General features: G+C 38.5%; 1 protein-coding gene across 3 annotated transcripts in view; it reads left to right on the top strand.

Moving 5' to 3' along the window:
- The window catches only part of kif18a (kinesin family member 18A), a 49,685-nt gene that overhangs the window by 1,788 nt on the left and 20,113 nt on the right, over positions 1-27,784 (top strand). For all 3 annotated transcript variants that reach the window (XM_026166441.1, XM_026166434.1, XM_026166449.1), the window contains exons 2-6: positions 142-467; positions 1,818-1,975; positions 2,296-2,400; positions 10,885-10,995; positions 11,170-11,367. In XM_026166441.1, coding sequence (XP_026022226.1) covers positions 142-467; positions 1,818-1,975; positions 2,296-2,400; positions 10,885-10,995; positions 11,170-11,367 — 898 coding nt within the window. The remainder of the gene's footprint in view (positions 1-141; positions 468-1,817; positions 1,976-2,295; positions 2,401-10,884; positions 10,996-11,169; positions 11,368-27,784) is intronic.

Below are 27,784 nucleotides of genomic sequence, written 5' to 3'. Positions count from 1 at the left end.
CTTACCATAAAACAAGTTCAACTCTGCCTTCAAAGTCCTCAGACCATGTTTGAATTTTATCAGCATATTTTCAAGATTGTGAAATCCAGTTAACATTTTATTTGTTTGTTGGCTTGTTTTGTAATGCTTCATTCCTTGCAGGGAAACCAAGATGGCGAGTGATGTGTGCAGCCATGTAAAGGTTGTTGTTCGAGTGAGGCCGGCCAATGACAGTGAAAAGCGCGAAAACTGTCGAAATGTGGTCCAGGTCGTCGATAACCACATGCTCATATTTGACCCCAAAGAAGAGGACTTGTCGTGCTTTGGGTCACAAAGAGTACGAAACAGAAACATCAATAAGAAGGCTAACAAAGACCTGAAGTTTGTTTTTGACCTAGTCTTCGACGAGAATGCTACACAAGTCGACATTTTTGAGAACACCACTAAAGGAGTGCTGGATGGGGTGATGAATGGATTCAACTGTACAGGTGACAAATTAATGAGTACAAGCTGCAGCTACAGTCTGTCTGAATTAGTCATGATGTCTGCCAATTATAAAAAGATGTGGAGCTGATTAACTCGTTCTGTAGTGTGCTAGTTATTTATCTGTCTGCAGCGACAAATTACCCTCACTGCTGTGAAGGGGATAGACCTTCCAAGATACGATTTTATTCCAGGGCTGGATAAATGGAGTGCAGAGTGTTATTCTTTACCATATATTTTGGTGCAATTGACTAAGCCAAAAAAGAAAGAAAGAAAGAATTGTATTTATTTCTCTAATGTGAATTTAAAGCTTGAGAAAGTATTACTTTGTATAGTTCTGTACTGTGCATAAGTCTTAAACCACCTCTCATTCCCTTATGCTTTGCTAATATAATGGGAAATATTTGCAGTGATTTATCGAAGCATCTGTAAATATTTATAAAAAAAAACAGTATACCAAGTAAAAGTGGTCTTCAGGAATAGTTCTCCAGGCTTCTCAAAACACATTCTTTAGATGTTGGTAGATCAATCCCCGTCAAGGGGATCCTACACTGCTTTAATAATGTTGAGGTCCAGACTCTGGGGAGGCCAATCCATGACTGATCGTGTTCCATTGTGTGTTCTTAGATCCAGGTATACTTTTACTGAATTGACTGTAGGCTTGAGATTATTGTCATGCTGAAAAATGAAGCTGTTGCCAATGGAATGCTTTCCAGGTGGTTTTGCATAGTAGGTTGAAATTTGATGGTACTTTTCTGCGTTCATAATTCCATCACTTTTAACAAGATCCCCGGCACCACTGGCTGAAATGCAGCCCCAAACCATGAGACAGCCTCCAATGTGTTTTACAGATGGTTGTACATGCTCAGTGTTGTCAAAATGACAAAGTGCCTAAAGATGCCATCTATAACTGTGCAAAGTTCTCTCTTATGTGTTGAGAAAACACTGTTTCATCCCTTGGGTTAGGTGCTCTTTTTATGAATGAGTCATATAATCGGTGTTAAGTGGGTTAACAACAACAACAACAACAACAAAAAAAACATTCCTTGGAAAATTGTCAGCTGGAAGAACTGGACCAAAAATAAACGAAAAAGCAGTGAATGTCCAGAGAAAAACTGTGTTTGCTCAAGAACAAATTTCTTCCTTGGAAGAAAAATTTTAAACATTGGAGGCTGGCTTGAGACTTTTAAATAGTGTAAGTTCAGTCCTCCTTTTGGATATACTTGATACTTCCATTGCTCACATTCCAAGTTTTTCACATTACATGTTTGGTTATGCTCTTTTCTAAGCAAGCTTTATGTTGAAACTGTTTTTGTAGAGTTTTCTGTAACTCTTAATTACTTTTTCACTTGCAGTGTTTGCCTATGGTGCTACCGGAGCAGGCAAGACACATACCATGTTAGGTTCACAAAATGACCCTGGGGTCATGTACCGCACAATGAAAGAGCTCTTCAAACGCATGGATGACGCCAAGGAGGAGAAGGAGTTTGCAGTTGCATTTTCATATCTTGAAGTGAGTATTGGATTCTTTATTTTTACCTTTATTTTTACTTTGCTTTGTTCTCCTTGTTGTTTATGGAATGTTGTTTCTTACGTTGTTTGTTTGTGCAACATCACTGTGTCAAGTCTGGATAGTCAGACTTGTACAGAAGACTTTAAGTTGTAAAATGTGTTCTCAACCTACACTGCTTGTATGTAAAGGTATCGCAGCAGGTACGCATTCATGATTTCTACACCTTGCAGTATCATTGTGTCTGCAAGCTTTTACCTGACCATACATTTTTGTCTTTGTGTGGTTTCATAGTGTTTTGTTGTATTTGCACGTGTTCACAGGTTTACAATGAACAGATCAGAGATTTGTTGGCTAATGCAGGACCTCTTGCAGTCAGGGAGGACAGTTCTAAAGGAGTGGTTGTACAAGGCCTCACACTGCATAAGGTCAGTACTACCATCTATTATTAAAATAAACACACACAAAAACACTTCCATGCATGCACTTCTGTTGAAAAATGCCCGTCCTTTTAAAAACATTAAAAAACTGCATGAAAGTGAGCAATATTTGGGTAAAAGCAGGTGGTGCTAGCTCATTGTATAATAAGCATGAAACCTGTGTAGCTCATCTTGGGCCAGGACACAGGAGCAGGTTGGAAAAAATAATTGTGTGGATGCTTTAAGCATCCACACTATTGAGTTCCTTCTTGGTGTTTCCGTACACTTTTCGCCGTGGATCTACTTCCACAATTTTTGTGCTATTTTCACCGTTCAAATTTTAAACTATTCTGTTATTTCTGCTAATGATGGCTATATCTTTTGGTATTTTTCACTATTATACTTTTTAAAATATTAAGCTTTTTTCCTTTAATTTGAAATGAATGGGAAACTTCTGCAATTCTGCTAAATTTTCTTGTTTTTGAAACTTAACTACTTCCTCATATTTTCACGTAGAACAACCATTCAAACTTTAAAATGTTCTCAAATTATTGGGCTATTCAGGTATAAATCAGCTTTTTCAAATCTTTAATTTGAAATGAATGGGAAACTTCTGCAATTCTGCTAAATTTTCTTGTTTTTGAAACTTAACTACTTCCTCATATTTTCACGTAGAACAACCATTCAAACTTTAAAATGTTCTCAAATTATTGGGCTATTCAGGTATAAATCAGCTTTTTCAAATCTTTTACCGCTTTACTTTTATCCCTCTTAAAGTTTTGAGTTGCAAAATTGTGATTTTTCACAAAATACATGCGTTGTTATGGTTGCTATGCTCTTGGCTTCCAGTGTGCCACTGAAGGTTTTGCAGTCTTCTCTTCATGTCTGAACAACTTCTTGCTACTTGCTCAATTTTCACTCAACTTCCAAAAATTATACATCAAAATGTAGGTATTTGTGCTGGCTTTCAGGAAATGTCACTATCATTGTTGTGGGACTTATAGAATTTTTGCAAATCTCCTCAGACCAACACAAAGTTGGAAAACTCTCCATAGAAAGTCAATGGAGAGTTTGTTCAAAATCACCGCTTGATTTCTGTAATGAGCGGCATATTCGAATCGTCATATCTCTTTAACGAAACAAAGTTAAGACATGAGGCTTGCCCAGTATATCTTCAGACACTCCTGACGCTCACAATTCAAGAATTTCTTTCTCACCTATTACCGTTCTGAAATGACTTAGACTTGTTTGAGGGTAGGAAATTCGTCCTTCGCTCAGATTTCTTCAGATTTCAAACTCTGGAAATGAACCACTTTTTTCTCTCGTCATAACTTTTTGTTGGATTTCCACAGAGACCTGAAAATTTCCATGACTGTTCACCAAAGCCTGCTGTCTCTTACGGTGAAAGAATGATATTGATACTCCAAATAGATTTAGAGTTAGAAAGCGTTGTTTGAGGACAAGTCAAAGCAGTTTTTGCTTCACCTCTATTCAGTTATGGTCTATTACAAGTCAAATATCTTTAATAATTCATATTTTAATGATAAATTGTCAACACTTGAAGATTACCCCATCTCTTCTGAACAAAACCGTGTAAGAATGACCGTTCTAGCCCCTACGGTTAGGAAATTATGGCCATTTGTTTGAGGGGAGTCCTCACTATGAGAAATAGACTGCAAAAATCCTGTGTCTCTCTCTGTGCTGCGTGCACCTGTTTTGCTGGGAAAAAGTACACAGCCTCTCTGATTGGTGGATTCAAATTCAGCAGGTCCCAGTCTGCTTGACTGAGCTGGAAACTTACACACACAGAGAGAAGTGTGTGTGTGTGTGTGTGTGTGTGTGTGTGTGTGTGTGTGTGTGTGTGTGTGTGTGTGTGTGTGTGTGTGTGTGACAGAGAGAGAGAGAGAGAAAGCCTTTTAATGGGATGATCTCATTGTAAGATTTAAATTCAATATATTTAGGCTGGTTGACTGAATTGAATTTTGTGTGTGTGTGTGTGTGTGTGTGTCTCTCTGTGCATGTGTGTTTCCTTATGTGTACATATTTGTGATTGTGTGGCTGTTATATATATTTTTTGCTGATTTTTTTCATTTAACAAGTATATTTGAGGGACCCTCAGCATGTTCAGCATTTTTTCAGCTGTCCATTTTGCTTTTCCAATTTTTCTGTTTAAGTTATTACTATTGTGCTAAATCATACTATTTCTGCTATTTTATAAGATTTGTGCAAAATATAGTATTTCTGCCAAATATAGTATTTCTGATTATTTATAGTTTTTCTACTAAATCATAGTACAGTATTTCTGCTTTTTATAGGATTTGTGCTTAATATAGTATTTCTGCTAAATTATAGTATTTCTGCTTTTTATAGTATTTGTGCTAAAACATAGTATTTCTACTAAATGTAGTATTTATTCTTAATCATACTATTTCTATATTAGTGATGTGCGGATCGATCCTGAAATATCGATTCCTCCGATACCAGTCGTTTATGTTCTAGAATCGATTCTCACATTAAAATATCGATATTTTAGTAATTTAGGGTAAATATCTAGTTTATCATCAACAGGAACACAGTGGAAAGAAACTAACATTCGGATTATCTACATTTGAAGGAACTACTTCCTCTTCCGCCTTTCATAGTCATGTGCGAAATACGGCTGTATAAATGTCTCGCAGCCCCTTGGCGTGCGCACTTGCGCACTCAAAACAATGGCCAAACGCAAGCGAAGTCATGTGTGGACATATTTTACCTCCACAAACAGCCAAGACGCGGTTTGTGATGTATGTGGCAAGACAGTGAGGTGTTGTGGCAACACCTCAGAATTAATCATAACACAGAATATGATGAGGTCATGTCAAGGCGAACCGAGGAGAGGAGAGGGACAGGTGCTGCTAGGGCGAGACAGATGTCTCTCGCGGAGTCCTTTAGTGCTGCAGGCAGGCACTATCCAGGTACAGAGGAGGAAAATGCTGGGTACATAGGCTAGGTCGCATTAAAATATACAGAGTACTTGCAGTAAAACAGGCATTGTAGTCTTTAAAACATAAAAATTCAGTTGAAGATTATTTCATAGATAAGAGAAACGTTTTATAGATACTATTATTATCTATTAGCTTTATTATTATTTTCACTCAGTTTAATTTTTTTGGCTGAGTTATTTGAATATTTTAAAATGCAGGTATTGACAAACTTATTTATTCCTTTAATTATGTATTATACTGACAATTTCATTCACACAGCATTCTATGTAAAACAGCAAGTATATGTAAACTATCAATTCCTTTCCCCTTAGGCTATTTTAACAGACTGCATACATGACTCTAAAAAGATTAAACATTCAGTGCAGTATACCCCATCTTTTGTTTTGCCCTTTGTATTTTATTTTCTTTGTAGATGATTCCCCAAGAGCAGCAACACTCGCAAGATGCCTTGTAGAGATGATTGTGAAGGACCTCCAGCCTCTGTCCATAGTGGAGGACCAGGGTTTCCAGGGATTTGTGAGCGCTCTTGACTCAAAATATAAACTCCCAGGAAGAAAATCACTGACTGAGACTCATCTTGTAAATTTGTTTGATGAATGTAAAGGCAAAGTAAGAGCATCTTTGCGAAATGCTTCCAGTGTTGTTCTCACCACTGATATGTGGACCTCAGTGTCCACAGAGGCATATTTGACTGTAACATGCCATCTCATTGAAAACTGGCAAATGAGAGAATTTGTCCTGGAAACCCACTCTTTCCATGGGCAGCATACAGCAGATAATATCAGCTCAGCACTTAAGCAAATCACAGAAGAATGGGGCATAACTGAGAAGGTGGTTGCAGTTGTCACAGACAATGGTGCAAATATGGTTGCTGCAGTGCACAAAGCTGGATGGAGGCATTTTCCATGTTTTGCACACACACTGAATTTAGTTGTAAAGGACAGTGTAAAAGCTGTCCCAGAAGTGGTGCAGGTGCTGGAAAAATGCCTTGCGATTGTGTCCTTTTTTCACCACAGCACAAAGGCTACTGAGAAGCTTAAGGATATTCAGCAACAATTGAAAGTGGCAGAGCACAAGCTAATTCAGTCAGTAGATACCCGCTGGAACTCTGTCTTTTACATGTTGGAGCAGCTCTGTGAGCAAAATGAAGCCGTGACCACAGCCCTCTGCCTTTTAGGGAAGAATCAACTATGCTTAAATGCGGGAGAATTATCCCTGATCAAGGAAACAGTTGTTGCACTACGGCCGTTTGAAGAAGTAACACAGGAAGTTTCATCTGAAAAACATGTTTCAGTCTCCAAAGTTATTCCACTTGTGTCACTCATTCACAGGGCTGTAGCAGCCTGTGAATATCAGGACAGCTCCCTTGCCACACAGCTGGCACAGCAATGCCAGCGCAGATTCAGGGGTATTCAGAGCATTCACTGTCTAGCTGCAAGTACATTTCTGGATGTTAGGTTAGGTTTAAACACCTTGGTTTTTGTGACAAAGACAATGTTGAAGTATTAAAGAAACATCTCCACACTGAAATGCAAGAAGTCTATCAGACAGGACAGTCTGCTCCCACTCTAACTGTAAGCTCAATGCCTGCTGTTAGCTCTGCCTCAGGGCCTTCTACTTCAGGGTCTATCCCAAGTCCTCCACCCGCAGGTCCAGCTGCAACAAAAGGAGGGATATGGACAGATTTTGACATGCAGGTTGTGTCAAGCCAACATCACCGGTCAGCTTCCAGTGATGTACTCATTGAAATACGCCGGTACTCAGAGGAAAAACTGATTCCCCGAGATAAGGATCCATTGGTTTGGTGGCAAGAGCATGAACAAACCTTCCCATCCCTAAGCAGACTTGCTGTGAGACACCTAGGAATCGTTGCTTCTTCTGTACCTGCAGAGAGAATCTTTTCAAAAGCAGGAGAGGTTGTGAGCAAAAAACAGAGCAGACCTAAAGGGAAAACTGTAAATATGCTGTTGTTCCTAAACAAAAACCTGTGAATAAGGGAAAGTGTTACTGTCAAATGTTTTTGTTGACATGTCCAGACAAGATAAAACGTTAAATGACATGTTAAATTGTGTTGAATATTTTTGTTGACATGACCAGACAAGATAAACGTTAAATGACATGTTAAATTGTGTTGAATATTTTTGTTGACATGTCCAGACAAGATAAACGTTAAATGACATGTTAAATTGTGTTGAATATTTTTGTTGACATGTCCAGACAAGATAAACGTTAAATGACATGTTAAATTGTGTTGAATATTTTTGTTGACATGTCCAGACAAGATAAACGTTAAATGACATGTTAAATTGTGTTGAATATTTTTGTTGACATGTCCAGACAAGATAAACGTTAAATGACATGTTAAATTGTGTTGAATATTTTTGTTGACATGTCCAGACAAGATAAACGTTAAATAACATGTTAAATGGCGTGTGTGTGTATGTGTATGTGTGTGGGTGACAGAGAGAGAGAGAGAGAGAAAGACTTTTAATGTGATGATCTCATTTTAAGATTCAAATTCAATATATTTAGGCTGGTTGACTGAATTGGATCTTGTGTGTGTCTCTCTCTGTGCATGTGTGTTTCCATATGTGTCCATATTTCTGATTGTGTGGCTGTTATATATATTTTTTGCCGATTTTTTTTCATTTAACAAGTATATTTGAGGGACCCTCAGCATGTTCAGCATTTTTTCAGCTGTCCATTTTGCTTTTCCAATTTTTCTGTTTAAGTTATTACCGTACTATTTCTGCTATTTTATAAGATTTGTGCTAAATATAGTATTTCTGCCAAGTATAGTATTTCTGATTAATTATAGTTTTTCTACCAAATCATAGTACAGTATTTTTGCTTTTTAAAGGATTTTTATAGGATATTTATATTGCTTAATATAGTATTTCTGCTTTTTATAAGATTTGTGCTTAATATAGGATTTGTGCTTTTTATAGGATTTGTGCTTAATATAGTATTTCTGCTTTTTATAATATTTGTGCTAAAACATAGTATTTCTATTAAATGTAGTATTTATGCATAATCATACTATTTGTGCTTTTTATAGGATTTGTGCTTAATATAGTATTTCTGCTTTTTATAGTATTTGTGCTAAAACATAGTATTTCTACTAAATGTAGTATTTATGCTTAATCATACTATTTTTATATATTACTGCCAGGTCCCCAGGCAGCCAATCCTCTGTGAGGCCTGAGACATTCAAATTTACATATCAGGGCCTGCACGGCTTCCCAGCCAGCCAATCATATCTTAGGGATGAGACATTCAAATTTACAAATCAGGGCCTGGACTGCTTCCCAGCCAGCCAATCATATATGTGGGTTGAGGCCTTCAAATTTGCATATTGGGGCCTTCGTGGCTTCTAAGCCAACAAGTCATCCATGTCATATATCTCTAAAAATCCATATTTTAATGATAAATTGTCAACACTTGAAGATTCCCCCATCTCTTCTGAACAAAACCGTGTAAGAATGACCGTTCTAGCCCCTACGGTTAGGAAATTATGGTCATTTGTTTGAGGGGAGTCCTCACTATGAGAAATAGACTACAAAAATCCTGTCTGTGTGCCGCGTGTGTGCACCTGTTTTGGCGGGAAAAAGTACACAGCCTCTCTGATTGGTGGATTCAAATTCAGCTGCTCCCAGTCTGCTTGACTGACCTAGAAACTTGCTTCTCTCGCCGTGTGTGTTTGTGTGTGTGTGAGACACAGAGAGAGAGAGAGACAGAGAGAGAGAAAGCCTTTTACAGTATTCTGCAAACTTTTATGATTTTACCAGCTTTTCTAATATGGACCTCACATTCTTGTTAACACTCCATGGCACAAATACTGTTCCCTTTAGGCTCTGTGTATGTGTGTGTGTGTGTGTGTGTGTATCAATATTTCTCCCACTTTAAAGTATTACTCCTCCATAATTGTATTTCTGTTAAATCAAAGTACTTGTACTACATCTTAGTACTTCTGCTCAATCATAGTATTTCTGCTAAATCATAGTATTTTTGCCAAATCATGGTTTTTGTGCCAAATCATAACATTTGTGTTATGTTATAGTATTACTACTAAGTGGAGGAATTTCTGTCATGTTACAGTATATGTGCTGATTACAGTATTTCTGATAAATCATACTATTTCTACTATATTATATTTTTCTTTCTAAATATAGCATTTCTGCTATATAATTGTATTTCTGCTATGTTATAATATTTTTGCTAAACCAGAGTATTTGTGCTGAAACATAGTATTTCTGCCAAATGATAGTATTTCTGTCAAATTATAGTATTTGTGCTAAAACATAGTATTAATTTAAAATTACAATATTCATACTTCATCACAGTGTCTCTGGTAAATCACAGTATTTCTGCTATGTTGTACTATTTTTCTAAATCATAGTGTTTCTGTAATGTTCAAGTGTTTTTGGCTAAATATATTCTTTCTGTTATCTTATACTATTTCTCCTAAATTCTTGTATTTTTGAGAAGTTATCATGTTTCTGGTAAGTTACAATATTTCTGCTAAGTTCTGCTATGCTATTGCATTTCTGCCAAGTATTATGTTTCCTCTAAGATATTGCAGTTCTGCTAAGTTATTACATTTTAGCAAAGTTCCTTTGCCTCTGCAAAGTTTTTACAATTTCTGCAACTTTTCAGCTTTTTCAGCTAGTTTTTGCATACAGCTTCAGCTTTAAAGCATCCACGCTGCATTTTCGCAGGAAATGCAAATTTTTATAGTAATAATTGTCTTTTTTTTTTTTTTTTTTTAAATGAAATAAATATGGGAGAAAACAAATTTAAATTTGCACTTTGTGATGTCAGCAGTTGTAAAGCTTAACTTCTGTTTGTTCAACTATCTTTCCATTTAACCAGAAACTTGCAAATCAGTAAAACTACTGCTTTCATTAAAATTGTTCTCCAGAATTGCTCAGTGGCGGTTCCATATAGGGAAATATATCATAGCACTTGTTCTTGTAATGTATAATTATTACATTGTGTTACACATAATATTATATACCATAATATATTTTATATATTTTTATTTGAGCAGGCTGGTTCTTTAAATAGATTCCTCTGCCAATGTGACTAACCAGAATCACTACTTCATGACTACTTGAGATGGTGCTTATCAAATGAATGAGGAATTTAACTCATGTTGCAGAAGAAGGAACTCACAGGGGATAAAGGCAGGGGAAAGCAAATCACGAAGCTAATTAAATGAATTGCCTCATTATTAAGACTGAGAAATAATGATATTGCACAGAAACACGTGGGAAAAAATGTAAATGTCTGAATAAAAGCATGTTTAGGTGTATGTTTTATTTTGTCAGGGGCAGATATGATGTATCACAGATTATCTTGCAGTATTAGACTGCGTTTCACTTAATTATCGTATGTATCATGATTGCTGCTGTGCGAAATGTATTTTGATGGCAGTGCACTGCAAGTTATTTTTCCCTGTGTGGCGTCCTGTGTATGTTCACGTCTTTGTTTTTGTTTTTACTGACAGCCCAAATCTGCAGAGCAGATTCTCGAGGCTTTGGATTCTGGCAATCGAAACAGGACACAGCACCCGACTGATATGAACGCCACCTCTTCTCGTTCCCATGCTGTATTTCAGGTAAGCTAAATGACCAGAAATCATCAATAAATTAAGATATAAATACTAATGTTAAATATAAATAGAAAAGTTACGTTTTTTTAAAGACTCCTTATCGCTCCAATCATGTAACAGTGTATCAGACTTTAGTTTTTGATAACCTTGAATGAACTTTGTTCTATTGTTTTCCTCCAGATATATTTGAGACAGCAGGACAAAACTGCCAGCCTCAATCATAATGTATGTGTTGCCAAAATGAGCCTGATTGACTTGGCAGGCTCAGAGAGAGCCAGTGCCACCAACGCTAAAGGGGCACGCTTACGAGAAGGCGCTAACATCAACCGTTCACTCCTCGCCCTGGGAAATGTCATCAATGCTCTTGCTGACCCAAAGGTGAGTTAAAGTGAATGTACAAGGGACTACTTTACAATCACAGCTGTTTCTGAGAGCCATTTAAAACCTTTTAAAAAGCTTAAAAAAACTTAGTAACATTAAAAAAAACAATGAGTTGATAATATTGTTTCCTAACTGGCAAATAAAAGGTTTGGATGGTTACTATAAGGCAGCACCTGATGTTTTAAAACTGTAATATTGCAGTAAACAGAACCCTTAACTATAAGTATGCTCAACTCATTGTACACGTCTCGGCTTAAGCGGCTGCCATATTGCAGAGTACAAGGGTTGAATATGTTTGTTATAAAAGGAGACATTTTTGACCTCAATTCTCAAACCCAAAAATCTATACAGGCCATAAAACAGCCTTTTAATGCCAATTATATTAGATATTAGATTTAGGATTGTTTAATTTTTATTTTTTTTAAAGAAAATAATTTCCAAATTTTAAGATAAAGTATACATTTCTTATCTTACCTTACTAGCCTTTTAGGTTATATATATAGGCTCTATATATATGTTTATTAACATTACTAATAGGGCTGGGCGATATATCGAGTTTTTTTTAAAATATCGATATATTTTCATACGAGATATAAGATGTGACAATATTGTTTATATCGATATAGTCTATGTTACGTTATAATTATACTTGTGGAGCCGCAAGTTTGCCTCTCTTTCGTCCACTTTTGTCTCTACGCAACGTTACTCGGCCTCGCCTCTAGTGATGGGATTTTTTTTTTAGAGAACCGGCTCTTTCGGCTCCGAACCGGCTCTTCAGGTTGTTTTGTTGCTTTAATTAATTTATTATTAACAACAATATAAAATTATGCACAAAAGGAATTACTAATGTAAAAAAAGAGTGGATTTATTTAGATATGTTTATATATAAATATATGCGGTGGCCCCAAGAGACAAAGCACGTACAAACTCCAAAACACATTTATTGCGTTAACTGAACTTCCAAAACAGAGCTACCTAGATCACTTATATTACACAATTGAAAGCATATGTATATTGTTTTCACGTTCTTCTGAGTTTTTACGTGTTTTGGAGTTTTTATGTGTTTTGTCTCTAGGGGCCAAAAGTAATTTTTATTTATTCACTCCACATAAAATGTAATATTACAAAAAACAACTATTCACATTTCTATTACTATTTAAATTTTCAGCTTTTTCCTTTTAAACAAATTTAAAGTGAAATAACACAAAACACTGCAAACCACAACACAATTAAATATCATCCGCAACTGAAAATAGTTGTGGATCATCACTATACCTTTCTAATGCTGGGCAGACACTGTGCGATTTTTTTTTTTTTTTTTTTTTTTTTTTTTTTTTTTTCCCCCCATTCGCGTGATTCAGCTCCTGCTCAAACTGTACGATTGACTCGCAGGGGTTAGAAGTTCATAGGTCACGATGCAGGGTCTCACACTATACGACCCGATGCTCTGATGCGACCTGAGTGCTCACACTGTGCGTACATAAAATGAAGGTTATAACAGAAATGCTGTCGCTTGCTCTCCCTCTCTGTCTTTCACTCACACAGACACGCACACCACCACCATCAACTTTGCTAAATTGCTAATGAAAAACATTGATCAGGCAGCTGTGATTGAGCAGCAATGTAGATCCAACTATTTTCACGGTTGTTGTGGTCGTGATAATTTTGTGAGGCCACATCGAAAAGGCTCGGATGAGCTTTCCAAAGTTCTACAAGTTGTGCCTCCATCGCTTGTGTCCAGATCACACGCTGCACTGCTGTGCTGCGCCGTCTTTTTCACTGACATTTGTGTGAGAAACTGCGGTGACACGCTCACGACGGTTGCAAGGATTTCAAACAAGTTTGAAATCCTCACAACCAAGCGATTGATGATCGGGAGCTGGTCGTGAGGTGTTAATCGCTTCTCGTTACCCCACGTATACTACACGACGCACAATGAAGGCTAAAATCGGGCCGATCGCCAAAACGGTCGCACGACTCAAAAATCGGCTCAAAATGGGCCAAAAATCGCACAGTGTGAGCCCAGCATAATGTGACGTTGTTGACCCTGGCTCTCTTTCTCTCTCTTTCCCTCCCGCTCTGTTCCTGTCAGTGTTGGATAAGTTACTTTAAAAAAGTAATTAATTACTTAAGTATGTTAAATACAAAAGTAATTAATTACTTAAGTATGTTAAATACAATATTGATTATCTAATTACTGTGTCTGAAAAGTAACTTAATTACTCAATAAGTAATTTAACTAAATACTTCTTAAAATCCCTATAAACCTTGAGTGGACAAACAATAGAAATTAAACTCTTTAAATAATAAAAAATTTTTTTTTAAAAACATACGAGTCAACATGAAATAGTTTAGCCTTTTAGCTTTCTGAATCATCTTTATTACATTCTATAAAAAAAAACCATTCTTTAATAATTACATTTTTTGGTAAGAAATGTAACTTTCTTTAGCAACATATCTGAATAACAAAAAAGCTTAACCTGACAAATGTTAAACATGACATGTATCACGCTGTAAACATTAAAATGTTTTAATTTTCAAAGCAATGAGTAACATATTCATACATAATGTATGTAATCATGTCATGTGTTTCAACAAAGTGAAGTTAACTCTGACCTTTGGTTAACAAACAGAATTCCTCTGAAACTTCCTCAAACCAATGAGCACCATATTTCCTGCATGCTGTATGCACTCACGTTTTCCAAAAACCTTTTTGTACTACTTAGTTGTCTCGTTTTTGAAAAACTTGTTTTATCTCATTAATGTAAGTCTCTCAAAGCGTTCACTTGACAGTCTGTTCCTTCTGGGTGTAAGCACAAGATTGCTGAGGCTAAAAAGCCTTTCGACTGGTGCGCTTGATGTTGTGGCTGTGTTGTACCTCAGTGAAATGTCCTTAATCCTGGGAAACTGGCTAAGAACACCCAGCTCAGACCCAGCAGATTTCAAATATTCCATCACCTCTGTTTCAGCAGAGTAGATACAGTCGCCCTCCTCAAATGAAAAAAAGTCATCAGTGGAGTCAGCAGGGTTCTTGTGATCTTGAGCAGGTTGTTGTCCTTCAAGAGACAACCCACGGCACTCTGTAGTAAGCATTGCCCTAACCATGTCTTTTTTCTCTTCTTCTCTGATCCAGCGTAACTTAAATTTAGGTAAAGTGACTGCAGCCAGGAGAGCTTCTTTATTGTCCATCATTGAGGAAAAGCGCACCTTGATCACCTATGAGACAAAAATACGTCAGACACTTCACATAAGAGCATGATAAATAAAACAAAAATTAATTTTAGGGTAAGGCCACATATATATATAAAAAAAAAAAAAACACCCAGCACGCCCCTGTGGGCGGTTTATCCTTCAAGCTCGGGTCCTCTACCAGAGGCCTGGGAGCTTGAGGGTCCTGCGCAGTATCTTAGCTGTTCCCAGGACTGCGCTCTTCTGGACAGAGATCTCCGATGTTGTTCCCGGGATCTGCTGGAGCCACTCGCCTAGCTTGGGAGTCACCGCACCTAGTGCTCCGATTACCACGGGGACCACCGTTACCTTCACCCTCCACATCCTCTCGAGCTCTTCTCTGAGCCCTTGGTATTTCTCCAGCTTCTCGTGTTCCTTCTTCCTGATATTACTGTCATTCGGAACCGCTACATCGATCACTACGGCCGTCTTCTTCTGTTTGTCTACCACCACTATGTCTGGTTGGTTAGCCACCACCATTTTGTCCGTCTGTATCTGGAAGTCCCACAGGATCTTAGCTCGGTCATTCTCCACCACCCTTGGGGGCATCTCCCATTTTGACCTCGGGACTTCCAGGTTATACTCGGCACAGATGTTCCTGTACACTATGCCGGCCACTTGGTTATGGCGTTCCATGTATGCCTTGCCTGCTAGCATCTTGCACCCTGCTGTTATGTGCTGGATTGTCTCTGGGGCATCTTTACACAGCCTGCACCTGGGGTCTTGCCTGGTGTGATAGACCCCAGCCTCTATGGATCTTGTGCTCAGAGCTTGTTCTTGTGCTGCCATGATTAGTGCCTCTGTGCTGTCTTTCAGTCCAGCTTTGTCCAGCCACTGGTAGGATTTCTGGATATCAGCCACCTCCTCTATCTGCCGGTGGTACATACCGTGCAGGGGCCTGTCCTTCCATGATGGTTCCTCGTCTCCCTCCTCTTTCTTGGGTTTCTGCTGCCTGAGGTATTCACTGAGCACTCGGTCAGTTGGGGCCATCTTCCCAATGTATTCTTGGATGTTCGTTGTCTCATCCTAGACTGTGGTGCTGACACTCACCAGTCCCCGGCCCCCTTCCTTCCGCTTAGCGTACAGCCTCAGGGTGCTGGATTTGGGGTGAAACCCTCCATGCATGGTAAGGAGCTTTCTTGTCTTTATGTCAGTGGCTTCTATCTCCTCCTTTGGCCAGCCTATTACCCCAGCAGGGTACCTGATCACGTGTTGATGGCCCGGATCTTGTTCTTACCATTCAGCTGACTCCTCAGGACTTGCCTGACCCTCTGCAGGTACTTGGTGGTTGCAGCTTTTCTAGCGGCCTCTTCATGGTTCCCATTCGCCTGTGGGATCCCCAAGTACTTGTAACTGTCCTCTATGTCTGCAATGTTGCCTTCTGGTAGTTCAATCCCCTCAGTTCTGACTACCTTCCCTCTCTTTGTTACCATCCGACTACACTTCTCCAGTCCGAACGACATTCCAATGTCATTGCTGTATAGCCTGGTAGTGTGGATCAGTGAATCGATGTCTCGTTCACTCTTGGCATACAGCTTGATGTCATCCATGTACAGGAGGTGGCTGACAACTGCTCCGTTCCGTAGTCGGTATCCGTAGCCAGTCTTGTTAATGATCTCACTGAGGGGGTTCAGGCCTATGCAGAACAGCAGTGGGGACAGAGCATCTCCTTGGTAGATCCCGCACTTGATGGTGACTTGTGCTATGGGCTTGGAGTTGGTCTCTAGTGTTGTACGCCACATCCCCATTGAGTTCCTGATGAAGGCTCTTAGGATATATATATATATATATATATATATATATATATATATATATATATTTATATTTATATTTATTAGGGGTGCAACGATATTCGTATCGATATTGAACCGTTCGATACAGTGCTTTCGGTTCGGTACGCATATGTATCGAACAATACAATTTTTTTCAAAATTTTTTTTTTTCAATTTTTTTTCAATTTTTTTTTTTTTTTTTTTGTGTCCCGTTTGGATCTATAGCCATCAGAATTGTTGTCTTGAGGCCAAGAAAGATGCCAAGAGGATTTATTTTAAGTGGATCATCATATTGGTCCATTTGATTGACCTTTATTATAATTATGAATTTATTTTATTTTCAGTTGCAGACATGACTGTGGGATAGGACAGGGGGAAAGAATGAAAAAAAGAGGGGGAGAGAAAGAAAGAAAACCAAAGGGGAGAAAAAAAAAGAACAATACAAAATTTGTAATTTATTTTATCAACTTTCCTTCTGACGATGCTGTCTGTGTTGAGCGCTCAGTGAATCTGCATTTGACTACTCCGCCTAGGCTCGAGAGTGCAGCCTAGGCGGAGTAGTCGAACGCAGATTCACTGAGCACTCAACACAGACAGGATGGTCAGAAGGAAGAGCGCAGGGCAAGCTAGCGAGACAGAAGTGGACCTCCCCACCCTCATTCAGATCTGGCGTTTGGAATTATTTTGGTTTTCATGTGACGTATGACCCTGAAGGTAAGCGAGTCATGGACTAAAGTAAAACAGTATGTTGGATGTGCCATGCAATGCTCAATTACATGGGTGGGAGCTAGTGTGTTAGCGCAGTTAGCTCGTTAACGTGTTGGCCGTCTAGCCCCTCTGTATAGGGTAGCTCGTTAACGGAGATTTGCCGTGTTGTGGCGTTAAGGTTATTTCAACGAGATTAACCTGAAAGCACTAGTGGGAACACAACGAATATGACTGCACATTTACACCGACATCATCCTAGTGCAAAGACAAAAACAACAAGCATGCATGCTACAAACTTTAGCCGAGTCATTTAGACAGCTGTTAGCACAGGATTCTCCTTATGGAGACCTGATATGTTTAATATGCTGCTGAGAATATAGCCCAGAAGAAGCGTATAGTATAGCTTTTATTTTGGAAAGAGACATTTCTCTGTAATAAACTCTCTTTTCCAAAGATGAGTGATTCCTCAATCAGATACAGGGCTCGCAATATCGCTAGCCCGACGTCCCGGGGCTATCTCTCCCCTGCCTGTCGGGCTATTGTAGGAAGGAAAAATATATGTCAATGCTTTTGCATTCTTTCAGAAATGTAGCTGGGTAATTATGTCATTGGGTGAGCCACTGTCAATATGTGACATATTGAAATCGTGTTTGAATTTGCGCTTGTTTTTTTGCTTTCACTTTGCAATCCTGCGAACTGTGTATAGAGAGCAACAGCACTGATCTGTGAGTGATGATAATTTGTGCACCAATTCCTCTGACATCGTCTTATTAATCGTTAGCTTACTATGCAAACATGACAAGTGAAATCTCCCGCAGCTTAAACATGTGAGAGGTTGATCGCGCAGAGAATCGCTGAGCTTATGTGAGTGCGGCAGGATATATATTTCACTACGATGACCTGGATGATTGAGAACCTTCACAGACAGATATATATTTTAGTTCTGCTGAGCCAAATAAGACAGGTCAGGGTGAAGAAGTGACAGCCAAAGAAAAGCTTACCACAAAACGGAGAAGTTATGACAAATCAGACTATAAGGCAAAAAGAAAGTGCAGCTTTATGGTTTCATGGACAAAAGAATTTCTGTGGCTGCAATATGACGAGCTAAAAAACAACACGCACAAGGGTTAGGGTTAAATTTAAAAACTGTACTTTTGTGTTAAAATATATATTTATAATTTTAATAAATGACAAATTAAAAAGGCATGAAATTTTTTTTTTGTATCGAAAAAATATCGAACCGTGACACCAAAGTACCGAACCGAACCGTGAATTTTGTGTATCGTTGCACCCCTTATATATATATATATATATATATATATATATATATATATATATATATATATATATATATATATATATATATATATATATATATATATTGAAACAGTTACTATGATTTTTTTCTTGAAAAAATTATCTACTAACTCTGAAGCAACAGAAGAACGGTTTGCTTTTGTCCACATTGCAGAACACTTTGAAGTTGCACTTCTGTAGATGAATTTTGCCTCATTTGCTTGAAGCCATTTCTCAACATCATGAAAAATTAAGTTCAGTGTGTATGATGCACACCTTAAGTGTGGAGGGAGAGAAAACTGTCCTTCAGATTCTGTGGAGAGGGTCTGCTCTTCATCTTCTTCGGATTCCTCATCAGAGTCTGATTTTTGGAACATTCTAAAAGCTTTGATAAAATTAGAGTTCAGTCCATAAGCCGAATGTACTTGCTCAATTTCATTGCAGATGACATCATATGTGTGTCTCCCTCAAACTCTTTTACATGCTAGCGCTGCATGTCCTCATACAAAAGTAGAAGGATCAATCCAATGTGCCCTCATTCCGAGAAAACTTTTGTTATGGTTGGTCCAAATGTCAGCAGTTTGGAAATATATTCCAAACTCTCGAATGTCCCTTTAAGCTCCATTTCCATGTCAGCATAACACTTATCTAAGTAAGTAGAAAACGTTTTTCGATCGGGCAGTGCTACTTTTTTGCCACACACAGGTATTTTGTTTAATATGCACCTAAAAGACGGAGACTCTACAGTACACAGCGGTAGCATCTCTTCTGCAATCTTTTTTTTTTAAGCTCACCTTCAGACACTTTCTGTGCTGCTGAAGTAAAAAATTTTGCCTGCTTAGCAGGAGTTGCCGCGGTGTTATCCATGGATGATGAACAAGAATCACTCAGAAGGGTTTGTCTGTGCTGCCGTGTCAGGTGCTTCAGTAGATTACTCGTGCTATTGACAGCGGCCGATAGTTTTTTCTCCCCAGGACATAGTTTACATATTACTGTAATGTTCTTGTCTGCTTGTTTTAGAAAAGTGAAGTGACGTGAATATTTCCATTTCATACAGTGGGGCAAAAAAGTATTTAGTCAGCCACCGATTGTGCAAGTTCCCCCACTTAAAATGATGACAGAGGTCAGTAATTTGCACCAGAGGTACACTTCAACTGTGAGAGACAGAATGTGAAAAAAAAAATCCATGAATCCACATGGTAGGATTTGTAAAGAATTTATTCGTAAATCAGGGTGGAAAATAAGTATTTGGTCACCTCAAACAAGGAAAATCTCTGGCTCTCACAGACCTGTAACGTCTTCTGTAAGAAGCTTTTCTGTCCCCCACTCGTTACCTGTGTGAATGGCACCTGTTTGAACTCATCATCTGTATAAAAGACACCTGTCCACAGCCTCAAACAGTCAGACTCCAAACTCTGCCATGGCCAAGACCAAAGAGCTTTCGAAGGACACCAGGAAAAGTATTGTAGACCTGCACCAGACTGGGAAGAGTGAATCTACAATAGGCAAGCAGCTTGGTGTGAAAAAATCAACTGTGGGAGCAATCATCAGAAAATGGAAGACATACAAGACCACTGATAATCTCCCTCGATCTGGGGCTCCACGCAAGATCTCATCCCGTGGGGTCAAAATGATCATGAGAACGGTGAGCAAAGATCCCAGAACCACACGGGGGGACCTGGTGAATGACCTGCAGAGAGCTGGGACCAAAGTAACAAAGGTCACCATCAGTAACACACTACAACGGCAGGGAATCAAATCCCGCAGTGCCAGACGTGTTCCGCTGCTGAAGCCAGTGCATGTCCAGGCCCGTCTGAAGTTTGCCAGAGAGCACATGGATGATACAGCAGAGGATTGGGAGAATGTCATGTGGTCAGATGAAACTGAAGTAGAACTTTTTGGTATAAACTCAACTCGTCGTGTTTGGAGGACGAAGAATACTGAGTTGCATCCCAAGAACACCATACCTACTGTGAAGCATGGGGGTGGAAACATCATGCTATGGGGCTGTTTTTCTGCCAAGGGGACAGGACGACTGATCCGTGTTAAGGACAGAATGAATGGGGCCATGTATCGTGAGATTTTGAGCCAGAACCTCCTTCCATCAGTGAGAACTTTGAAGATGAAACGAGGCTGGGTCTTCCAACATGACAATGATCCAAAACACACCGCCTGGGCAACAAAGGAGTGGCTCCGTAAGAAGCATTTGAAAGTCCTGGAGTGGCCTAGCCAGTCTCCAGACCTCAACCCCATAGAAAATCTGTGGCGGGAGTTGAAAGTCCGTGTTGCTCGGCGACAGCCCCAAAACATCACTGCTCTCGAGAAGATCTGCATGGAGGAATGGGCCAAAATACCAGCTACTGTGTGTGCAAACCTGGTAAAGACCTATAGTAAACGTTTGACCTCTGTTATTGCCAACAAAGGTTATGTTACAAAGTATTGAGTTGTATTTTTGTTATTGACCAAATACTTATTTTCCACCCTGATTTACGAATAAATTCTTTACAAATCCTACCATGTGGATTCATGGATTTTTTTTTTTTTAACATTCTGTGTCTCACAGTTGAAGTGTACCTCTTGTGCAAATTACTGACCTCTGTCATCATTTTAGGTGGGGGAACTTGCACAATCGGTGGCTGACTAAATACTTTTTTGCCCCACTGTAAAACAGCCACTCGCTTCAGCCGAGTCCGACATCTTCTGCTTTAGAATACGACTATGCAGCAAACTGGCGCGAAATGACGTACAGCTGTAATACAGCGATGTTAAAGCGGCAGAGTTTACTTCTACGTTTAGAAGATAAATTATTGAAATTAAATAATGATTTTCAGCGAGTTTAATTATTTTACAATGTAACGCAAGTACATTGTAAGTAACTGTAATTAAAATACCTAAAAATGAACAGTAATCAGTTACTCTACTTTTTCAGTGGAAAATTAATTTAATTACAACGCGTTACACCCAACACTGGTTCCTGTGCTACTGCAAGTGTAACTACCGCCCCTCCCCCCTCTTCCCAGCGCAAAGCACAAGGCTTGCGTGCGGAGTGAAGCGGAAAAAAATTGTGAGAGAGAGGGTGAGAGAAAGAAAAGAAAAGAAAAACCCATGGCTCGCGATAAGGAGCCGGCTCGCATCGTTCACGTCAAAGATCCGGCTCCAAGAGCCATTTCGTTCGCGACCGACACATCACTATTTTCCAATGAGCTGTCATTAATCACAGGCTATAATGCTACTGCTGGTACCTTTGTTTCAATAAATTCACGCTTCAAAATAAGAAGTCTCGGTAGCACTTGTTATATTCTTATTATGATGTCACACTATTAAGCATTAGAAAGGTATTAGTACGGTATTAACAAGTGCTTAATTCATCATTTATATATCATTACTCCTCCTTAGTATTCCATTTATAAATACAGATATGTTTATCCATCTGATACTGTTGCACCATGTACAGCTATCACTGCTACTATATCACTGCTAGTAATAATCATAAGCATAGTCATAATAATATATCTGTATTCACAAATGGCATACTGAGGAGGAGTAATGCTATTTAAATGATGAATTAACCACTTGCTAATACCTTAATAATGCTTAATAGTGTGGCATTATTTTAAAGTGTAAATTTATTGAAACAAGGTACCAGCAATACTATTACATCCAGTAACACAACATAAGTCAAATATAAGCACAAAAGTATTCTAAGTAGTGTTTTCCCTGCGAATTTGAAGCAAGTATAAAAGGACAACTTAACACTTGAGTTTAACAATAATTAGAGTAACTTAATAACCATGTAACTCTGGAGCTGAAGAATATTGTTGCATAATAAAACAGAAAATAATTTTCTACCTGGGATGTTGTCTCCAGGGTTGAGCTTTTTAACCAGCTGCTTAACGCCCTGCTTTTCCCACCATATAACTGCATTAGTAATTTCCATCCACCGTTTGCTCTTCCCGTTATATGCACTACAGCTAACGAGCCCTCGGGTGCAGTCATTTGTTTACATCTGGGTAGCACATCCCTACCTCTGAGTATCTCCTCTTTCAGAACCTGGTTGTACTGGACAGCATTGTTGTCTCAAGTGGTGAAACAAGTTTGCTGTTTCCACCTTTAGCAAGTATTGTGCTGCTTTGGAGGCTGTTGTAAAGGCATGGTGTTGCCATAGCAATGATATTGAGATATGGCATTTTTATATCGCATAAAGTTTATACTGGTATTACTGTGGACAATATAATATGCCACAGCCCATGGTGTAAGTATAAAGCTGTATGGGCCACATTGAATCCTAACTTTATTTGTTACAAATCAGTTTAATAGTAGCTTATTCTGACACTAAACAAAGAAATTAATACCGCCTAACAAATGGTGCATGTGGCGCAGGACACAGGATTGAGACCTTTGAGCTTGGGAAAGAGAGGAACTACTGAACAATTTTCAACTTAAGTGAGCTATACCAGCATTAACAATTATGCTTAGGATAGCATGCAAGCTAATGTTTTTTATTTGTTCGTTTTTACAGGCTTTTTTGTTATTTATAGTTTATGGGTGCTAAGTTTCCCTCTTCACTATAACAAAGTTAAGCATTATGTGTTCAGAGGCACAAAAAGTTGAAACGTTCACAAAACGACGTAGTTGGTGCAACAGTCACAGACAAACGTAACTAATGTTAAATGCTGTTTTAACTTACAGATAACACTAACCCATTGAAGTGTGTACAACTAAGTATATAGTGTACAAAATGAAGGTGTGCTAATAGACTTCTCTAAACTAGAACCACTAAGAGTATTTCATTAGTTTTGTTTAAAAATGTACAATTAATTTGTGAAACTGATATCTGGCAACTTTTTTTTTTTTTTAAATAGAAATTTTGTGCAAGCATTACATTTAACACTGGATCTACATCTCTTTGGTTTAGCATTTCAGAGGAATATACTGAGAAAACACACTTTTTTTTATGACTTACCACCTTTAGCGAGTATTGTGCCAGGTATAAAAAAACTGGTATAAAAAAGTTACATTAAGGAGTATTTATAAAAATGTCTTCATTTGGAAACCGTAAATACAAATAAATAATACAATACAATTCAGTATTTTAAACAATACTATAATAACTAGCAAGACTAAAAGAAAATGCAGTTTATGTCATGTATAGTTTACTTCAACAGTTTTACATTCTGAGTTGGCTCTATTGACTTTACTTACGTAATCATCAACAACAGACTCTACAACAGTGTTAACAGGTATATTTATTTATAATGTTTATTTATAAGGTTTATATGTAGATGTCTCCATAAATAGAAACGGATACAGTGAACATAAAATATATTTCAGAAGGTCAAACTTTTAACCTTATTATTCCTTTGCTGTTCTGTATTTATAAGTGAAAAAAATAATGTTAAGATTTTTGTGGTTGTAGGTACATAAAGTTAACCAATAGTCTCTATATGAAACAGAGTGCCTGTGAAGTACAGAGTCAACTGAGTATTTGGGTATTATTTCATTCCAGTTGCATACATTAACCTGTCAAGCAGTGTTCTCGTTTTACACACAGTCTCAAGGGACGAGGCGTAAGCAGGCCACATGCATTTAGGAAGCGCTGTGCAGATCTACCACAGCCATATTGAAATGTGATCCAACTTCAACAGGTTACTTCATACTTGAGTTAAAGCAGTGTCCTTTCATGGGCGCTGTCCAGTTAGAGTCATACCATCCCACCATTTTTGAGTGTTGCAGTCATGCCTACAATGCCCAGCATTCGTTTCACATCCTGTCGCCATGGTTATTGGTGTTTCACTGTCTGCTGCTGGCAGATCAAGAATTCATGTTGTGGCCATTGTTTACAGGAAAGAATGTCCTCACTTGTGTCTGGGATGACATGCCATTTGTTTGAGTGAGAAGAATGTGTGTACTTGCATTTGGGCTGCTCAGTGTGTCATCTTCATGCTATGTTGCACAGAGGTTTTTGTTGTAAGTTGTTTGCCCTAGGCAATGTCCGAAGTAATTCAGATACATTTTACGATGCACCCTACTCTCCAGCTTGGCCTTCTATCTACACAAGGCCACTGTTTCGTGGTCATGAAAAGGGGACTTTCTGAAACTGTTGTAGAATATGGATATATTTGAAAGTTCATTTCTCGTAGAAGGGCAAAGCTAGGCTTTATTAAAGTGTTGACATGAGCCAGTTAGGGTATGTTGTAGCGGGGTACCTTACTATCAACCCTAGCTTTTTTTTTTTTTTTTTTCCATTTTTATTACAGAGAAGGTGCATCCTTTGTCAGTTTTTAGCTTTTAGATATAAGGATATAATCAAATATGATCTAGTAGGGTTGGGCCATATCTTACCGTTCACGGTAATACCCGTATAATGTTAGGCAATGATAAGAAAATGAAATATTGCAATTAGAGCAGGGCGATATGGCCAAAAATATTTATCACGATATACATTTGAAAATTTGCGATAACGATATAACTGACGATATAATTGATGCGAGACAAAATACTCCACAACATTACTAGCGCAAAAAGACAACCTTCCATTAATTTTCACTTAAACAAGAAGCTGGTTTTTATGTACATTAAAGCTTTATAAAAATGTAACAGTGCAAATGCAAATTCCTTGCTGAAAGTTTAACCAAAAGGAAATGGGCTGACATATCCTGAGCATAACCATATATAATATCCACTGAAGTTAAAAAGAGGTGCTTTGCAACATTAAACTGTAGTGTGCAGTACGTATTTTTTGGACCATAAGGCACATTGAGCTAAACAAAGCAGTTAGATAAATCAAACTTTATTAAACTCATTCTTCTTGCTTCCTCCACTTCTGTACCATTGATTCATTGATGTTGAATTCTCTGGCAGCTGCTCTATTCTGTCTTGTCTTAATGTTGGTTTAAAATGGAGCACTGTAACAAAAAATAATTTCCCCCAGGGATCAATAAAGTATTCTGATTCTGATTATTCCCATGTTGTTGCAGTATATTAATGACTAGCCTTGTATTGTGGATGGATTATCTCAGTTGTTCTCCTGACTGACGTTTGGTCCGTTTACAGCATCCTGCCATGCGATTGCATTTGTCTCTAACCATGAGGAACCTTAGTGTTCATCCTCCAGCTTCACTGTTTATGTTATGCTAACATAGCTGTGTCGCTAGCGATCACGTAGCACATCATTATATACCAGCTAGCCCAACTTCAGTAACCCTACAAACGTCACTGCTGTTTAGTTTCCTGCCTTCATTTATGTTGGAAGTGATAGTAGAGCTGTACGTTTGAATTTTTTCAGAAATCTCTCAGTCAGAACATGCTATATCATGCTTAGGTAACTAGCGAAACTAGCGAGCTAACTTCCGCTAGCTTCCTGCTAACTTCTAACTCTGTTAAATGTAATAAATTTTGTTTTCATGGATGCCTGGAAGTTAAACTGAATTGTTACACCTGGTAAAGCAGCAATGCTGATCGTTTTATTAAAGATGAAAGAATTTAGACAGTTAACTCTCAGTGATGCTGCAGTGTTTGTTTGACCTGAAGTGTACTGAGTTTAGGACCCAGATTACTCCCAGATTTAAGAGCATCTTAGTCCGACAAATACGACAATAACGACGGCCGCTTGCATGTTCTGCAAAAAAAATGTGCTTTGTTGTGTATCTGACGGACAAACACCAAACCAGTTCCACATCACTGAAGTTAAACCATTTTTACAAACCAATTCTGGTTCATCTGTTTCACTCAACAATCGGCCATGTGCGTATGAAAACAAAGGCACTGCGCATGCGCGTTTTACTCATATTCTATCGCGATATTTCATTTTCCTATCGTTGCCTAACATTATACCGGTATTACCGTGAACGGTATAATATGGCCCAGCCCTAATTGCAATAGAATATGGGTAAAACGCGGATGCGCAGTGCCTTTGTTTTGATATGCACATGGTGGAAAAAGCATGGCGGCGACAGAGAATGAGAAGGGTGAAAGCGGATTGATGAATGAAGCAGATGAACCAGAATTGGTTTGTAAGAATGCTGCAACTTCAGTGGTGTGGAACTGGTTCGGCTTTCGTCCGTCAGATACACAACTGGCCATTAAGGTGTCGCAGTTAAATACAACAAAATAAAACCAGTACTGGTACCATAACAAAGAAGATTTATTCATAACACACGCGAAAAGACCCAGGGAAATCAAGTTAACGATTAAAAAAAAAATAACGCTAAAAACCCTGAAAACCATTAATTTCACACCCGAGCCTCAACTCTCACGGCCCGGTACCAAACAATTCCGGTCCGGGGGTTGGGGGCCGCTGATGTAAAGCACGCCGCCACTGGACTCTATAGTGGTACAAATTTGATCTCTAGACTGATAGATAAGTAAATTACCAAATGTAAAATTGGTAAAGTTGACAAGGGATTATGCTGTGGGACAGGAACTGGGCTACGTCATTTCGTTGTAATGAAAGGAACTCGTAATGCTTCAGCACATCAAGACATTTTGGATAATTTCTTGTTCGCAACTTTATGGGAACTTTTCGGGGATGGTCCCTGTCTGTTTCAACATGACTGTGCACCAGTGTACAAAGCAAGGTCAATAAAGACATGGATGACTGACTTTGGTGTCGAAGAACTTGACTGCACAGAGTCCTGACCTCAACCTGCTAGAACACCTTTGAGATTAATAAGAGCGGAGGCATGCAACATCACTATCTCCCCTCACAGACGTACTTCTTGAAGAACAGTCCCGTAAATTCCCAATAAAAACATTTCTAAACCTTGTGGAAAACCTTCCCAGAAGAGTTGAAGCTGTAGCTGCAAAGATTAAGCCGACATATCATATTAAACCTTATGGATTAAGAATAGGATGTTACTCAAGTTCATATGCATGTAAAGGCAGACGAGGGAATACTTTTGGCAGTATAGTGTAGTTTAGCTTCTGCGACTCAGAGACACCTGTAGCAGCAATTGCTTGAAGTACTTGTTTTCTATATAAATTTATCGGTCTCACGTTATTTTGGAGGAATTTCGGTCCACTTGGCTTTTACGATGTCGCTTCAGTTTATTGAGGTTTGCAGACATTAATTTGTGCGCAACTCTCATAAGGTCAGTTTGGGCCAAGCTGTAGCTATTGGACAGGTGGCCTCACATTCGATTCAGGAATACTTTAGTTTATAGAAGTGTTCATGTTCGACTCAATGACTACAGAGCGCCCAGGTCTTGTGGCTACAAAACAATGCTGGACAGTTGGTATGAAATATTTGTGCTGATATGCCATGACTCTGTGTATTATGGCCAAACATTTCCACTTTAGTATAGTCTATTCAAAGCACATTGTTGCAGATGTCTTGCGCTGTGATCAGATGGGACTTTGCAAGCCTAATTGTGCTGCCACATTCTTTTTAGAGAGAAGATTCTTTCTCTTGG

This window comes from Astatotilapia calliptera, chromosome 1, assembly GCF_900246225.1.
Source record: "Astatotilapia calliptera chromosome 1, fAstCal1.2, whole genome shotgun sequence".
Classification (NCBI taxonomy): domain Eukaryota; kingdom Metazoa; phylum Chordata; class Actinopteri; order Cichliformes; family Cichlidae; genus Astatotilapia; species Astatotilapia calliptera.
This window is presented reverse-complemented; position numbering and strand designations above follow the sequence as displayed.